Source organism: Trachinotus anak, unplaced genomic scaffold (assembly GCF_046630095.1).
Source record: "Trachinotus anak isolate AG129_WGS33_773 ecotype Australia unplaced genomic scaffold, CSIRO_AGI_Tana_v1 ptg000012l, whole genome shotgun sequence".
NCBI classification, from domain to species: domain Eukaryota; kingdom Metazoa; phylum Chordata; class Actinopteri; order Carangiformes; family Carangidae; genus Trachinotus; species Trachinotus anak.
The window spans coordinates 25443715-25456866 of NW_027273863.1; the positions used below are offsets into that span (position 1 = coordinate 25443715).

The 13152-nt window shown below is 38.6% G+C and overlaps 1 protein-coding gene across 1 annotated transcript in view; it reads right to left on the reverse strand.

Annotated features, from left to right (window-relative positions):
- ranbp9 (RAN binding protein 9) overlaps window positions 1-13152 on the reverse strand; it is a 29010-nt gene extending 15858 nt beyond the window's left edge. Inside the window, exons 1-5 of the mRNA XM_071492426.1 lie at window positions 12429-13152; window positions 8992-9103; window positions 5980-6032; window positions 2485-2652; window positions 1329-1351 (exon numbers count right to left, since the gene is read on the reverse strand). Of these exons, the coding sequence (XP_071348527.1) occupies window positions 1329-1351; window positions 2485-2652; window positions 5980-6032; window positions 8992-9103; window positions 12429-12645 (573 nt within the window). The 5' untranslated portion in view covers window positions 12646-13152. The remainder of the gene's footprint in view (window positions 1-1328; window positions 1352-2484; window positions 2653-5979; window positions 6033-8991; window positions 9104-12428) is intronic.

A 13152-nucleotide genomic window follows, 5' to 3' on the forward strand; every position in this document is an offset into this window, starting at 1 on the left:
TCCCATTAGAATTAATGTCCATTCAGTGTGGGAGTCGTTTACATAATGAAGCATGGGAGCCGATGAGGGCGAAACTTGCCTGACGATGAGCCACAACAGCACAGTGCAACACAAGTGACGTCCTGTTCAGACACCAACAGTGTTTAAAAAGTTTTATTGAAGTAGTAGTTAAACTTTCAGTTAGTAATTCTTTGGCCACTAAGTGGCAGCAGAAACAAGCTGTAACCCAGACTCGGACTTGACCTTTGTTTAAGATGATTTGGTAAACTCGTTCGCAAACAGTTGTTTAAATAAACATCCAGCAGACACAAAGCAACATAAGCATGAGGAGTCATGTTTCTGACAAGCTGATGACTTCAAGCCCAATATTCAGCATATCTTTATCTCCAAGTTCTGACAAAATATCTGGCTCTTTAGCTGCCAAATGCTCCATAATGTTCACCAGCTAATCTCTCACTTTGGCTGCCGTTTTGTGCTGAATCGATGGTTTGCAGTGTTTATAAGACATTTTTTGGCTGGAAACAGCTGTTTGCTACAGATGAAAACAAGGCAATGAAAGACATAAACCATCACAGTAAAGTTACAGGCTGTGAAGCCAAAACAATGAGCTGAAAGATGCTATAAAGCTCCATGTAATAATGAGATGTAAGAATTCTGTGGGTTTGTCACTATGAGCGTCCCCTTTCACAGACAAGCAGCCATGTGATCCATTGTTAATATAAAAATATATTTAGCAGCTTTAAAGAGAAATTCCATCAGTTTTCTCATCAAAATCTTCATTAGTAGTAACATGCAGCCTGTGAAAACAGTTGGATAATGTCATCTACAGCTCTGAAGAGTTTAGTCTGTGAAAAGAAGACTGATAAAAAGCCTGCTTGTTTATGACTGATGCAGACATAAACACCACGATTAGTATTGAAGTGACACAAAAACAAAGGGCTTTTGGTTAAACGTGTTTAAATAAGCAGACAGGATACAGAGTGTACGACTGTTTTCTTGTGTACAATTCGTAACTGTATCTGTCATTGGATACTGAAAATAACACCTCAAATTCTGTGATTTAACCTATTATAATACTCAACAATGTTAATTTCTCCCCCTGTGCCCCTTTTTCCAGGGAACCACCAACTCTCTGATCAACATCTGAAGCGCACAAGTTTTCCAGGCTCCAATCCATTTTGCAAAGTGTAAACATTTTGACTACAGTGGACATTCTGAAGGACATGACACATTTCTATAAATAGCCCCTCATCCTACAGCCCTTATTAATTATGGAAACTACAAAGATTTCATTACAACACAGAAAAGAATAATATGTGGGTACTTACTGGTAGGTCTGTGAAGGCAATACCTGCGAAAAAAAGAGAGAAAGTGCCAACATGAAGGAGAACAGTCTTTTCTATATCTGCACAGCAGGAGGCCAGTCAGTGTATTTACATGTACCGAGGTAATCTGGTTATCATCATCTTTCCGCTGTAACCCAATTTCGTTAATTTGTTAATTTCATGTGAATGAGAAAGACGGTGGGGCAGTTGGACAGAAACATCACCCAGGCATGTATCCCAGTATCGCTGTAGCAGCAGGTACAAGGCAGAATTTGTACAGTGAGGAGGGGGGAGAAAAAAAAAAAAAAAAATCTGTGCGTGCTTGTATCCAAAATAATTTAATCCAATAGACTGATACTAAAGTAATGAAGTCTAAATGCACTGTTTTCTGCAGCAGAACACACATTTAAAGAGCAAATAAAACTTTGGTCTCCATCTTTGGACCTTAAGGTGCGGCAAGTATGGTAGGGAGGGGGAGGGGTATGATTACTAACCAGCTCCATGCAAATGTAGGTGTTACAGTAGCCATGTTACTACACAGCACAAACAAATCCTCTGATTTCCCGCCCTAACTGTTTTCATGAGACCATGAGGGTCCCTAAATCCTTTTTTGGCAGGAAATTATGTTCAATTTGTTGCCTAAAGTGGGACACACGTTTTAAGCACAACTAAAAATCACATTTAGTCATCAGTTTTATACTAATAAATAATGTGATACATATTATGAAAGAAAATGTCAGCATGTTTTAAATATATTGTCAATTATTTGTATTAATGAAAAAGAAGGTAAAAAAAAAAAAAAAGAGTATTTGTTACTTCTTTTTTCAAATACAGAAACACTGCAAATACCAAAACATGTACAAGAGCTAAAGCATAAACATTAAGGTAGCACCTCTGATATGACAGGTAGGTGTGGCATGTTTTGAGCTAAGACTTCGATACATGCATCGACATTGATGATGTCGAGTATAAAATAAAAAAATATTATAACTCTTGTGAACTCACGTACCTGTCACACATTGAGGTGTGCGAATTCATTTTTTAGTACTAAGTATTAAAGAATTGTAGTTGTACTTATGTACTGACAATGCTTTTCAACAGGTAATATACAGGCCCACACAATAGAAGTTCAGGTCAAAATGGTGTCTGAGCTCTTTACCTAGGCTGTGGCCATTCTTTGTGTAGAAGCAGGTGTTGTTGATGAGGTTGACGCAGCAGCCAATCACGTCGCCCGTTGTAAACGTGGGTCCGTAGGGTTGCCCAGTGCCGGACGAGCAGAAGGAGTGGCCGTCATCTCCGTGGTAACCATATGAGTGCTTGTCCCAACCTGAGGGATGTGAATGCAAAAGTGTCAAAATATGGGGCAGTGAAAAGGTGTAAAAGCACAACAGATGGTTTATTCTGAGACAACATTCAAACAAAACAAACACATAGGCATAGTGACAATACACTACACAAAGGCTGGACGCAACGACAGCAGCCTGGACACAGTTTGTCCCTTGTAAACATGACTGTCGTGGAACTGATGCCACAGAAGAGAAAAACCTATTTGGTACAATTCAGGAATAATTAGTGTTTTCTAAACTCCAGGCATTTGTGACCAATACAGATCAAAGACTTCACAGAAGCTAGGGACACAAGGATGACTTCAGTGCTGTAACCAAGTCTTCTGCAAATTCATTAGAATGCAGTGTGAATCTGTGATTAAACAAAACGCTGAACTAATCTGCACTGTCTCCCCAAGAAAAACATCAACCACAAACTGTGAAAAATGATGGCTGGATGTTAGAGAGATGTAGACCCAGATGTCTGATGTGCATTGTTAATGTCAGTGAAGTGTGTCACTGCAAACCAAGCAATCAAACTCCACAAATCCTGTTTTAGCCACAGTGTGTGCTACTCTGGTTTGTGGAGGAAAGATTTGCAACACTGCAAACGAACCAAATCAGAAATTCTAATTCTGCTTTTTAGAACTTGGAAACATAGTCAGTGTAGAGAGTAGAAACTGTGTCTGATTATTCAAAAGCTTTATAAGTACTCATGTGTTTTGGTAATGGAGGCCTAAGACCCCAGGAGGGCTGTGAAGCTGAACTCGCCTCACTTTTTTTAAACATGCACATAGCCACAGCCTCACTCACAGTACTTCAATGTGAGCCTGCAAATAGACACCTGCAGCGGTTCAATGCCTTGCTCAAGGACAGTGAAGGATATGTGACTGACTGCTGATGGGTATTCTATGGGAACTGAACCTGCAAAATCACACAAGTCATGCTTTTCAAGTGCTGGAGCAGCTTGTTGTTTTCACTGTGGCTGCAGAACGACACAGCTCATTCAGCTTCTCCAGAAAGCTGGATAAAAGCCCAGAATTTTGAGATTTTTAGCATTTTGATCTCATTTCTTTCTTTGGCTGTTGACTCAGTCAGATTGCAGAACATTTTTGTTTCTCTACTCTTTACTTCACATGAGTAAATATCAATTGTGCTAAGCATAAAAATATGAAAAAGGTCTGATACTTTTTCATTTTTATAGAGAATTAAACCTTCATGTGTGTGCCGTGGGCATTTGTCCGATCTTGGTTTCACAGGGAGAGGGGAGGAAGCAGCAGCCTCCGCTGCAGCATGGTCGGCCTTGGGGCTGTTTTCATGTTACAAACCAAGTGGCAGGATCTTGTGAGTTACTGCTGAGCTGCAGAATTAATCCTGCTGTTGCCACATTCATCACTGGAGGAAAGCACTCAACTCTGCAGCAGTCTGGCATCAGTTCCTCACAATTAGTGAATTTTCATTAGCATCTATCCATCAGCTGGGACTCTGCAGCCTGCTCAGGGCCTCTTGTTATCTTTGTATGGAGAGACTGGAGCTCCTGGGTGGGTCCAGTTCTCAGACTCTTGAAGGGGTGTTGGGGCTCCTGTTTGGCCTGATAACCTCAGCGGAGTGCTGGGCTGACGACTTTTAGCGCTGTCTTGATGGCACCATGTCATGGCAAAGAGAACTAGTAGCAGCAGAAACTCTAGATAACTTTGCCCTCCTTGGTTACATCTTGTAGAGAACTGTTTAAGCATTTTCCACTAAAATCAAATGAAACCATATTAAATAGAAAAAAAAAACACTTGATCAGACAGAAGTTAGTGATATTATATAGTTAGTGATATTAGCTTGGATCATAATTGTTAACTGCTTCAAAAAAGTGGGCAGTAACCACCTCTCTGCAGGTGTATGTTTTTTTATATGCTGACCTGATAGCAGGTGTAATCATGAATGCATTAAGAAAACTCATTCAAAGAAGGGGCCCCACTGTATAAAAGTTGCTGACTCTGCATATGATGAAAACAGAAGTTCAAGCTTCCCTGTTTCAAAGACCATATACCAATTAGCACTATAGTCCTTCTCCTGCTGAGCCAGTTGAGAACATGTGTTAGAGACAAACTGAGCAGACTGACTTCCTGCTGGCTCCCTGGACACGTGAACACAATGAAATTACAGCAGTTCCTGTTGTAATCACATTTGAGTTTGTTTGAATTTTTGTGGCTAATACATGTGTTGATGTGAGACATGCTTTACTAAAAAAAAAAAAGAAAAGAAAACATGGACATAACACTTCCAACATCCAAAATATTTGAACTGCCATGTCATGTCAATTTTACTAATTTCCATGTTTTCTTTGCATACGGTTCAAAATGTTGCTGCTCAACTTCTAACTGTTCAAGTTTATATCTGTCCGTTCTTAACATCTCTACACTGGCTGCCTGTTTATTTTAGGATTGATTTTAAAATTCTTTTCATTACTTTTAAGGCTGGGCTTGGATTGGACCCTGCTTATATTGCTGAGCTTTTATCCCCCTATGAGCCAGGACACCATCTGAGATGCTCTGGTAGTGCACTGCTGGTCTAGGTTGAAAACAAAAGGAGACGGGGCCTTTGCTGTCAGGGCCCCTAAACTTTGGAACCACTTGTCAGGGGAAATCAGACTCAGAGTCAGTTCCCTGTCTTCTTTACCTCTTAAGACACATTTTAATAAAACAGCTTTTATTGTGTGATGTCTTTTTAATTTCATTTACATTTTACTTTGATTTGTTTGGATGTTTTATATTTGATTCATGTGAAGCTCTATGTTACTTGTATTAAAATACAATCTTATTATTTTAAAAGTCGTATTTCTATGTTGTTTAACATTGGTCTTGGCTGGAGGCCAAGCTCTGAGTGCCCTCCTAGTTGTTTATTTTTGTGTTTGTTTGGTTTTTTTTTTAAATAGTGTATGTTTTTATAATGTACCCATAACCAGAGGGAACACCTTCACTGAATGGAGCTACCACATTCATTCCCTTCCCTGACCTCTCCAGGCTTGTACCATATGTAGAAATGCTGTACATCAGCCTCTGCCCCAATAATAAGAAAACATGCACATGTAATGAGATAATTGACAAACAACACATTTATATAAATGGTTTCTCACTCACAGTCAAGGACAATCTCATCCTCCACCAGACACTAAGTTCACAGTCAAAATGACACCCACACAAATGCAAAAGATTGCTGGTATCATATACAGTAGACATAGGCAGTGACGAGCAAACAGACAAATTCTTCTCACCACACCCAAAGGCAGCAGCAATAAACACTGACATGAAACAAACACACAAAAAGTGTCATCTTACCAGGGAGTCTGTTCATGTTTACACCCTGAGCTGAGAGGCCAATGCCCATGTACCTGTGGAACAGACAGTTGAGAGTTTATTTGTACATGTAAATAGAATCATGCCTGCTGATAAACATCCTAAAACATCTTCCATATCTGATTGTCTGCAGCCACAGTTTCAGCCTGTGAGGTTGTAACTTCCAGCACACATCTTGGGATCATGAATGTCTGTACAGAATTTCGTCGTAATCCAGCTAATAGTTGTAGAGATCAGAGCTGCAACGATTAGTCGATTAATCTAGAAATTAATTGAAAGAAAATTCATTAGCAAATGTTTTGCTTTTCTTGTCTTCTGGGATATTCACTATTTTCTGATGATTCCAAACAAATAATCAGCGAATTGATAAAATAATCAAACAAACAAACAAAAATTATAATAATTGTTAGTTGCAGCCCTAGTAGAGACCATTCCTGGTCCCAAACTGCTAGATTATGTTTAAATATGGAATTAAACTTTGAATCAAATAATGTTTAAATCCCTGTTTTCTAACCATTACAGACATTACACCATGACAGGAATATAACTGTGTGTGTAGAAATGTTGGGACCATCAAAGTATTCAGACATCTTGGGTACAAGGAGGTTCCATTAGTTGAAAACAACCAGTGAAGTCACATGACTTGTGGCTGTTTCACTGTAAGATGACGCTGTTTAGATAAGTGAAGCCTTGTGAAGATTTTAATCATGCTTTCACTTTTTCACTTTCGACTTGTGTGTTATGCAGTTTCCTGATATGAATTTCTAAAAACCTCATTTGCTGTACAGGGTATGTACTGAATAAACTCGTCTGGTGACTTGATCGTAATGCATAATGTAATGATTCATCATGATTTACAGTTCAAGGTTCGAAAGTGTGAGCAATGCATTACTATGACTTGTCTGATTAGGTATTGATAGCATCACAACACGACAGCCTGCTGAAACACATTTTAAAAGAATCTAAACTTTGAAGAGAAGTAGAGCGGGACTGTAATCTTCTGTCAGATATCATCTTCAGATGATTTCTGATCTGCCACAAAAACATGAGATAATCAGGGCCTCCTACAAGATTTGCTTTAGTTATCTCTTGCCCCAGTTAACTGGACCAAATTTATAATAACTATAATATGTACCTATAGCTACATATTGATTTGGTTAAACTCCTGATGCAATTTTTGTCTTAAATAACAAGCTGCTACAATAAGAGCCAACGTTCTGCAGGGCTACAGTGCATAAACATCCACACTAGACTCATCAGTTGTTTGATCTTCAATTGTTACCAAATTTTTAAAGCTTTGACAAATTCTATACTTTGTGGAAAATTGCACATCAGCCCACAAGGCTGAAAAGTTTTTAGACATCAGAAAAAAAAACATTCCCATCCAACAAACTTGCAGGGCTGTTAGCGCAGCTGTAGATTTGGTTCAGTGTTTATTAGCATCAGTGTTAAAGCTCTACTGTGATTTCAGCTTACTGCTAACATCCTTATATTGGTTTCATGTTAACATTCTAATGTTTAGTGTGCAGCCATTAGCATGTTAGAAGGTAGATATGCTAATGCACGTACACATATTAATATGCTAACATTTACTGCTATGTAACACTTTAAGTTGATCTTCTCTTTTCAACTATGAAAAATACAATGGAATTAAATATTTTTTCTTATTGAGAATAAAAACGACAAACTTATGTTGACAGGAATTCCGTTTGGAACTGAATCTTTAAACGAGTGAATTTTTCACCCACTGTTGGTAAATGAAAAGTCAGTGGCTCAACCAACACTTTGAGATTCATCCAATCTCAGTGGTGGACAGTAACGGAGTAAATTTACTTGAGTACTATACTTAAGTACATATCCAGAGGATTTGTACTTTACTTGAGTATTAGATTTCTTTGGTACTTATTACTCTTACTTGAATACATTTCCAAGACAAATATTTTTACTTTTACTCGAGTAAATTTCTAGGAAGGCTGAAAAGTACTCGTTACTTTCAGGTCTGCTCTTTTTTTTTTTTTTTTTTTTTAATTCTAAAATACTATTGGACACAAGCTGTGTTTGTCAAAGAATGAAACCTATCACAGTGCACGCTCTCCACTGGGATCTACGTAAAAGCGGATAATAGAGACAAGAGACAGACAAGACAGACATGGGGAGACAGACATTGGGAGACAGGCACGGAGACAGACAAGACAGACATGGGGAGACAGAGTTTGTTGTGCTCCTATATTGTACTGGCACATGTCCTTCCTGGAAAGTCAAGTGACTTCAACATTGAGTTATTGAAAGCAGAGATGTAGTTTTTTGTAAAGCAGTGGTTCTCAACCAGTGGTCTGGGGACAACACTGGTCTTTGAGGGGGTTCCAGTTCCCAACTTAGCTAAATGATAGAGAGTTAGTTGGACGGTGCAGGTTCATTTGGTTAAAGTTTTAATGATTGTTAATAAACACTGCATCTGCAACATCTGCTGTCCTCTTATGATCCCATTCATTGTATTTGTTCTTACAGGTGTTTCTGCAGGCTTTATATAACATTGTGGTTCTAAAAGCAAGCACATCAGTGCAGGTGGTTTCAAAGAGTTAATGCTCAGAAACAAGAGTTAAAAGGTCCTTAAATTCATTGATGTGAAAAATAAGAAGTTTACTCTTACTCTTACTTTTACTTAAAGTAAATTTAAAAGCATGTACTTTTGGATACTTAAGTACCTTTAAAAGCAAGTACTTTTTTACTCTTACTCGAGTAACATTTAGACTGAGCTACTTTTACTTGTAACGGAGTAAATTTTGACCGGTAGTATTTGTACTCTCACTCAAGTACTGGGGTCGAGTACTCTGTCCATCTCTGTCCAATCTTCACAGCAATCAATCTAACGGCTGTTGAGATATTTTACTTTAGTCTTGGAGAAACCTTCAGGACACTGCCATCCTCTGAGCGAAGCTGCTAGTATAGCTTAAGTGTTGAAATAAAATGTTTTGCTTTGTTACGTGTGCTTACCCATCTCGGCCTTTACTGATGATCTTCACCTCGAAGTAGTAGACCCCGCAGGCGGCTGGAATGGGGTGAGTGGCCCGTACAGACGCTGCATCTTTCGGGGTTTTGCCATGACCTTAAGGTGAGGGTAAAACACAGAGACAATGGTTATTACAAATGTACACTGGTTCATTCCATTATCATAAAGGGACAGAAATGCTGACTATGAAGACAGCCAAAAACATTTCAACAGCTACTTAGGTTGATGATGACCAGCAATTTTGTGCAGTGCAGGATTGTTTGTAGATTGTCAGCACAAGTGGCTGTGGAGGAGATTAAACCCAAATCCTGACAACAACAAAGCCAGCTCAAACTATGTGTTTCACAAGCAGAGACCATACTGCTCCAGCAGTTTTAAGTTTTAACCAGAAAGTGAATGTTGGCCATATTGGTCAGTTATTCCCCCTACAGTGAAAGAATACTACACTGAGCAGATAAAGTTGCTGACAATTCTGTATCATCAAAATTTTACAACCTAAAATGAAACCAACCTGAAGATAAGTCATGCTTGGTAAATGTGTATTGGTAGTATTTTGAGTACAACAATTCCCCAATTTACATTCTGTGCATGACTGTAATAATGTCTGACAAATATTCCACATGAAACAGAGTGTTGGGAAGGGATGTGTAGAGGGACTCGATTTGAAATTTAAAAATTAAACCCTTGGGTTTATAAGAGGGAGAATTGGCTTAGTGATCCCAAAGTATATAATGATGTTTAGATTAATTTTTTATGAATATGCTTACGCACATGGTGGTTGTAAGATTATCACCTTAAATTCTCTGAATCTGGACCTCATGGGTTCTGGGCTGTGATGCTGCTCATCCTGCTAAGCTAACATTAGCTCAAGCAGCTACAATGCAGGGCTGTCAACAACATCATTTGGGTAATATATCAGACATGTTTACATTGTCAGTTGTTACAAAGCTGTAGTTTGTAGTGATTACAGTAAGTGGACAACTTGGCTGCTGTTATAAATAAAGTTTTGAATGTCATGTTCTTACTAAATAGGAGCTAAAATGGAGAGTTTTTCTGTAGAAAACAAGCTTGGGCAATAACCAAAATTTAAAAAATAAAATTTTCACATATGGCAGGAATTATCACTACATATACATACATCATATATATATATATATATATATATATATATATATATATATATATATATATATATATATATAAAAATCATCCCAAGCCTACTATCTTTACTCATAAGTAGGCTTGGACAAGAGCTCTGTTGAAACAAGTTATATTTCTGATAATACTAGATTTAAACTTGTCTTGTTTAATGCTATGTAGACCACATCAGATATTTTTCTGAAACTGTTCAGCCTTAAGACAAAGAATTTCTTATTTCATATGTTGTATTAATGATAGCTGGTTACTTGTCAGAGTTATTCAGACTGGACCATCTCACCAGACGTACATTTCAAGGAGCAGGTTTTATTACTGATCTGGAGAGTATTGCTTAGGAATACCTATGACCCACTCAAATCTGGAAAATGAACTTCAGTAGAAAGATTAAAATTAATCTTTTCACCTCCATTTTACATTTACTCTTGTGACAAAATGGTTGCTGGTGGAATATACCATTATTGTGCCAAAAATGCAAAAATACAATATCACCAACAGGGCCTGTGTTCAAAGCAAGGTTGCAAGAATATCATCATTTTCAATTTTAATTAACAGTTGTTGTGATTGATCTTTTACACCATAATAATATACATCATTTTAATCCATAACATATCAGACAATAGCAAAAATGACAATTACAATCTTGCATACTTAAGTTGTTCTAAGAGGTGACACAGTTGTGATGTGTATGTTAATTTCATCATCATGTTCACCTGAGATATATGACATCAGTGCGAAGATCTATGCTCTTCAAACATCCCAAACACTGCATCGCTGCAGTTCTTGGGGCTCTAATTATGATTATTCTCATTATTTATATCATATTGATAATTTTCTCAATTAGGTAATTGTTACAGTTAATTGTTCCCAATCCCAAAGTGTTTTTTCAGTTTATCATTATTGTACAAGGCAAAAGTAAATAAATTTGAATTCAAGTACCTGGAACTGATAAATTGTTTGCTTTTTTGCTTAAAAACTGACTCAAGTGATTAATCAATTATTAAAATAGTTGCTGATTAATTACATACTAATTTCAGCTCTGGGACTTTTGATATATGGACTCAAGTGATATTTAATTTTAATAAAAATAACTGTTGGAGAATATGTTAATTTGGGCTTTAGAAAACAAAGCATTTAACTGCTGATTATGTTAATTATGGATAATAACAGATTAGACAAAGACTTTTCAATTTACTTTTGTCATTGTGATTTAGATCCTATCCAGAGTGTGTCAAAATACTGGGACATTTGACATAGTCAAACTTAGTTAATCACAGACAGCCTTAAATTTTCAGCTTACCACTGCTGTTGAAATACAGCACTGAAAAAGAGTGACTTTCTAAGTGGTGATCTGCATTTGCTCCGTGCTTGTGATTCATGTAAAAGGTCCCAATGTGTAAATGCTAAAGTTATTCAACATGTGCATACCTGCTATAGGATATCCAGGTGAATTTGTTGTACAAATACAGAACATTCTAGCTGTAACAAGGAAGAGTGTGTGCAGAGGGCCGTCAGACCCAGAATAGTAGAACACACCCAGGAAGCACAGTTACACCTTGTTTTTTTTAAAACATTAGCCTTTTCTTGTAGGCCTGTACCAAAACCCTCTTGATAGCCTTGCTAAGCAACTAGTCCAACCTGAATGTCAGACAAGACACTTGATATCTAACCCTCTGCAGCACAGAACTATCTATACCTATACTGTCAGCAATAAATACCTCACTGGAAGCGTGTCAATTCTTCTAAGTAACTTAAGCTAATCATGATATTTGACACTGTGTATTTCCTGTCATTTAATCATCTAATAATGCTACATTAGCCTACCAAGAGGCTGTGTAGTCCTATCCATTTTGGCTAACCTTAAACGGAATGATTTTGTGACTCACAAAGAGTCTAACAAGCAGATAGGTGGTATAAGGTAGCACTTTGGTTGACAACGATTACATGTAATAAGTTATACATTAAAAGACAGCCTGGTAGACTGTCCGCCGTCAAAGCATTCGTGGTGACAGTTCATAGAGCTGAAAGGGTAGCTAACGAGCTAGTAGGTCAGTTTTGGCTGTGAATACACCTCGCCAGCTGGTCGGGTTGCAAGATGTCCTCTGCCTTGTTGTTGATGAAGCTGCTAGCCTAGCCCACTTTGTTTTTAGCCACAACGGCAGCTGGCTTTGATCCGTTAACCGTCAAGCTAAGCTAACGTTAGCAACCTAGGCGTTAGCCTTGGGTAATAAAAGTGCTTAACTGAGCGTGTGTCTTTGTGTCATACCTTTATAGTGTACGCGGAGATTGTTCTGAGAGAGCCCGATGTAGCTAAACTTGTCCTTCGGGCTCCAGGACCGAGGGAGCGGAGTCTCGTTTTCATTAACGGCTGGATAGAGCCGTCGGAGTCGCTGGTTGAGCTCCTTTTCCTGCTCGTTCAGAGCCGCGTCTCCGTGGACAACAACCGACATGAGAAACCCACAGCCCGACGACTGTCCAGACATGGCTACGACACGAGTATTAGTAAAATGGCTTGTCAGCAACAAGCCAGAGCCACTTGTGTCAGTCAGTGTCAAGTTTGTTAAGGAGGTGGAGGAGGAGGAGGTGGGGGGGTTAGCAAAGCTAGCTAGCTAGCTAGCAAGCTAAGCTAACTGGCTTCGCTGATCGTAGAGAGGCAGCCAGAGCTGGTTAGCCAAGTAGCTAACCTGGCTAACGTGTTTAGCTTGGCCAGCGCAGGCAAAGCGATCACTGGAATGGCTCAGGCTGACATTAGCTGACACAAAGCCACTAGAAGAAGATGATCTGCCGCACAGGATCTGAAGAAAGTGGTTAAAAGACAGAGGAGCGCGTCGCTGCTGGGAGCAAAGTAGGAACTAACGCTAGGCTAGACGGATCGACTCAGTCTGAGGAGCTCGGCTAGCCTCGATCTTTTGTTTGTTGTCGGAGCGTTATACGCGAATCTGATTGGCTGACGAGGCTCCACTCACTTCCTATGGGAATGAGAAGTATAT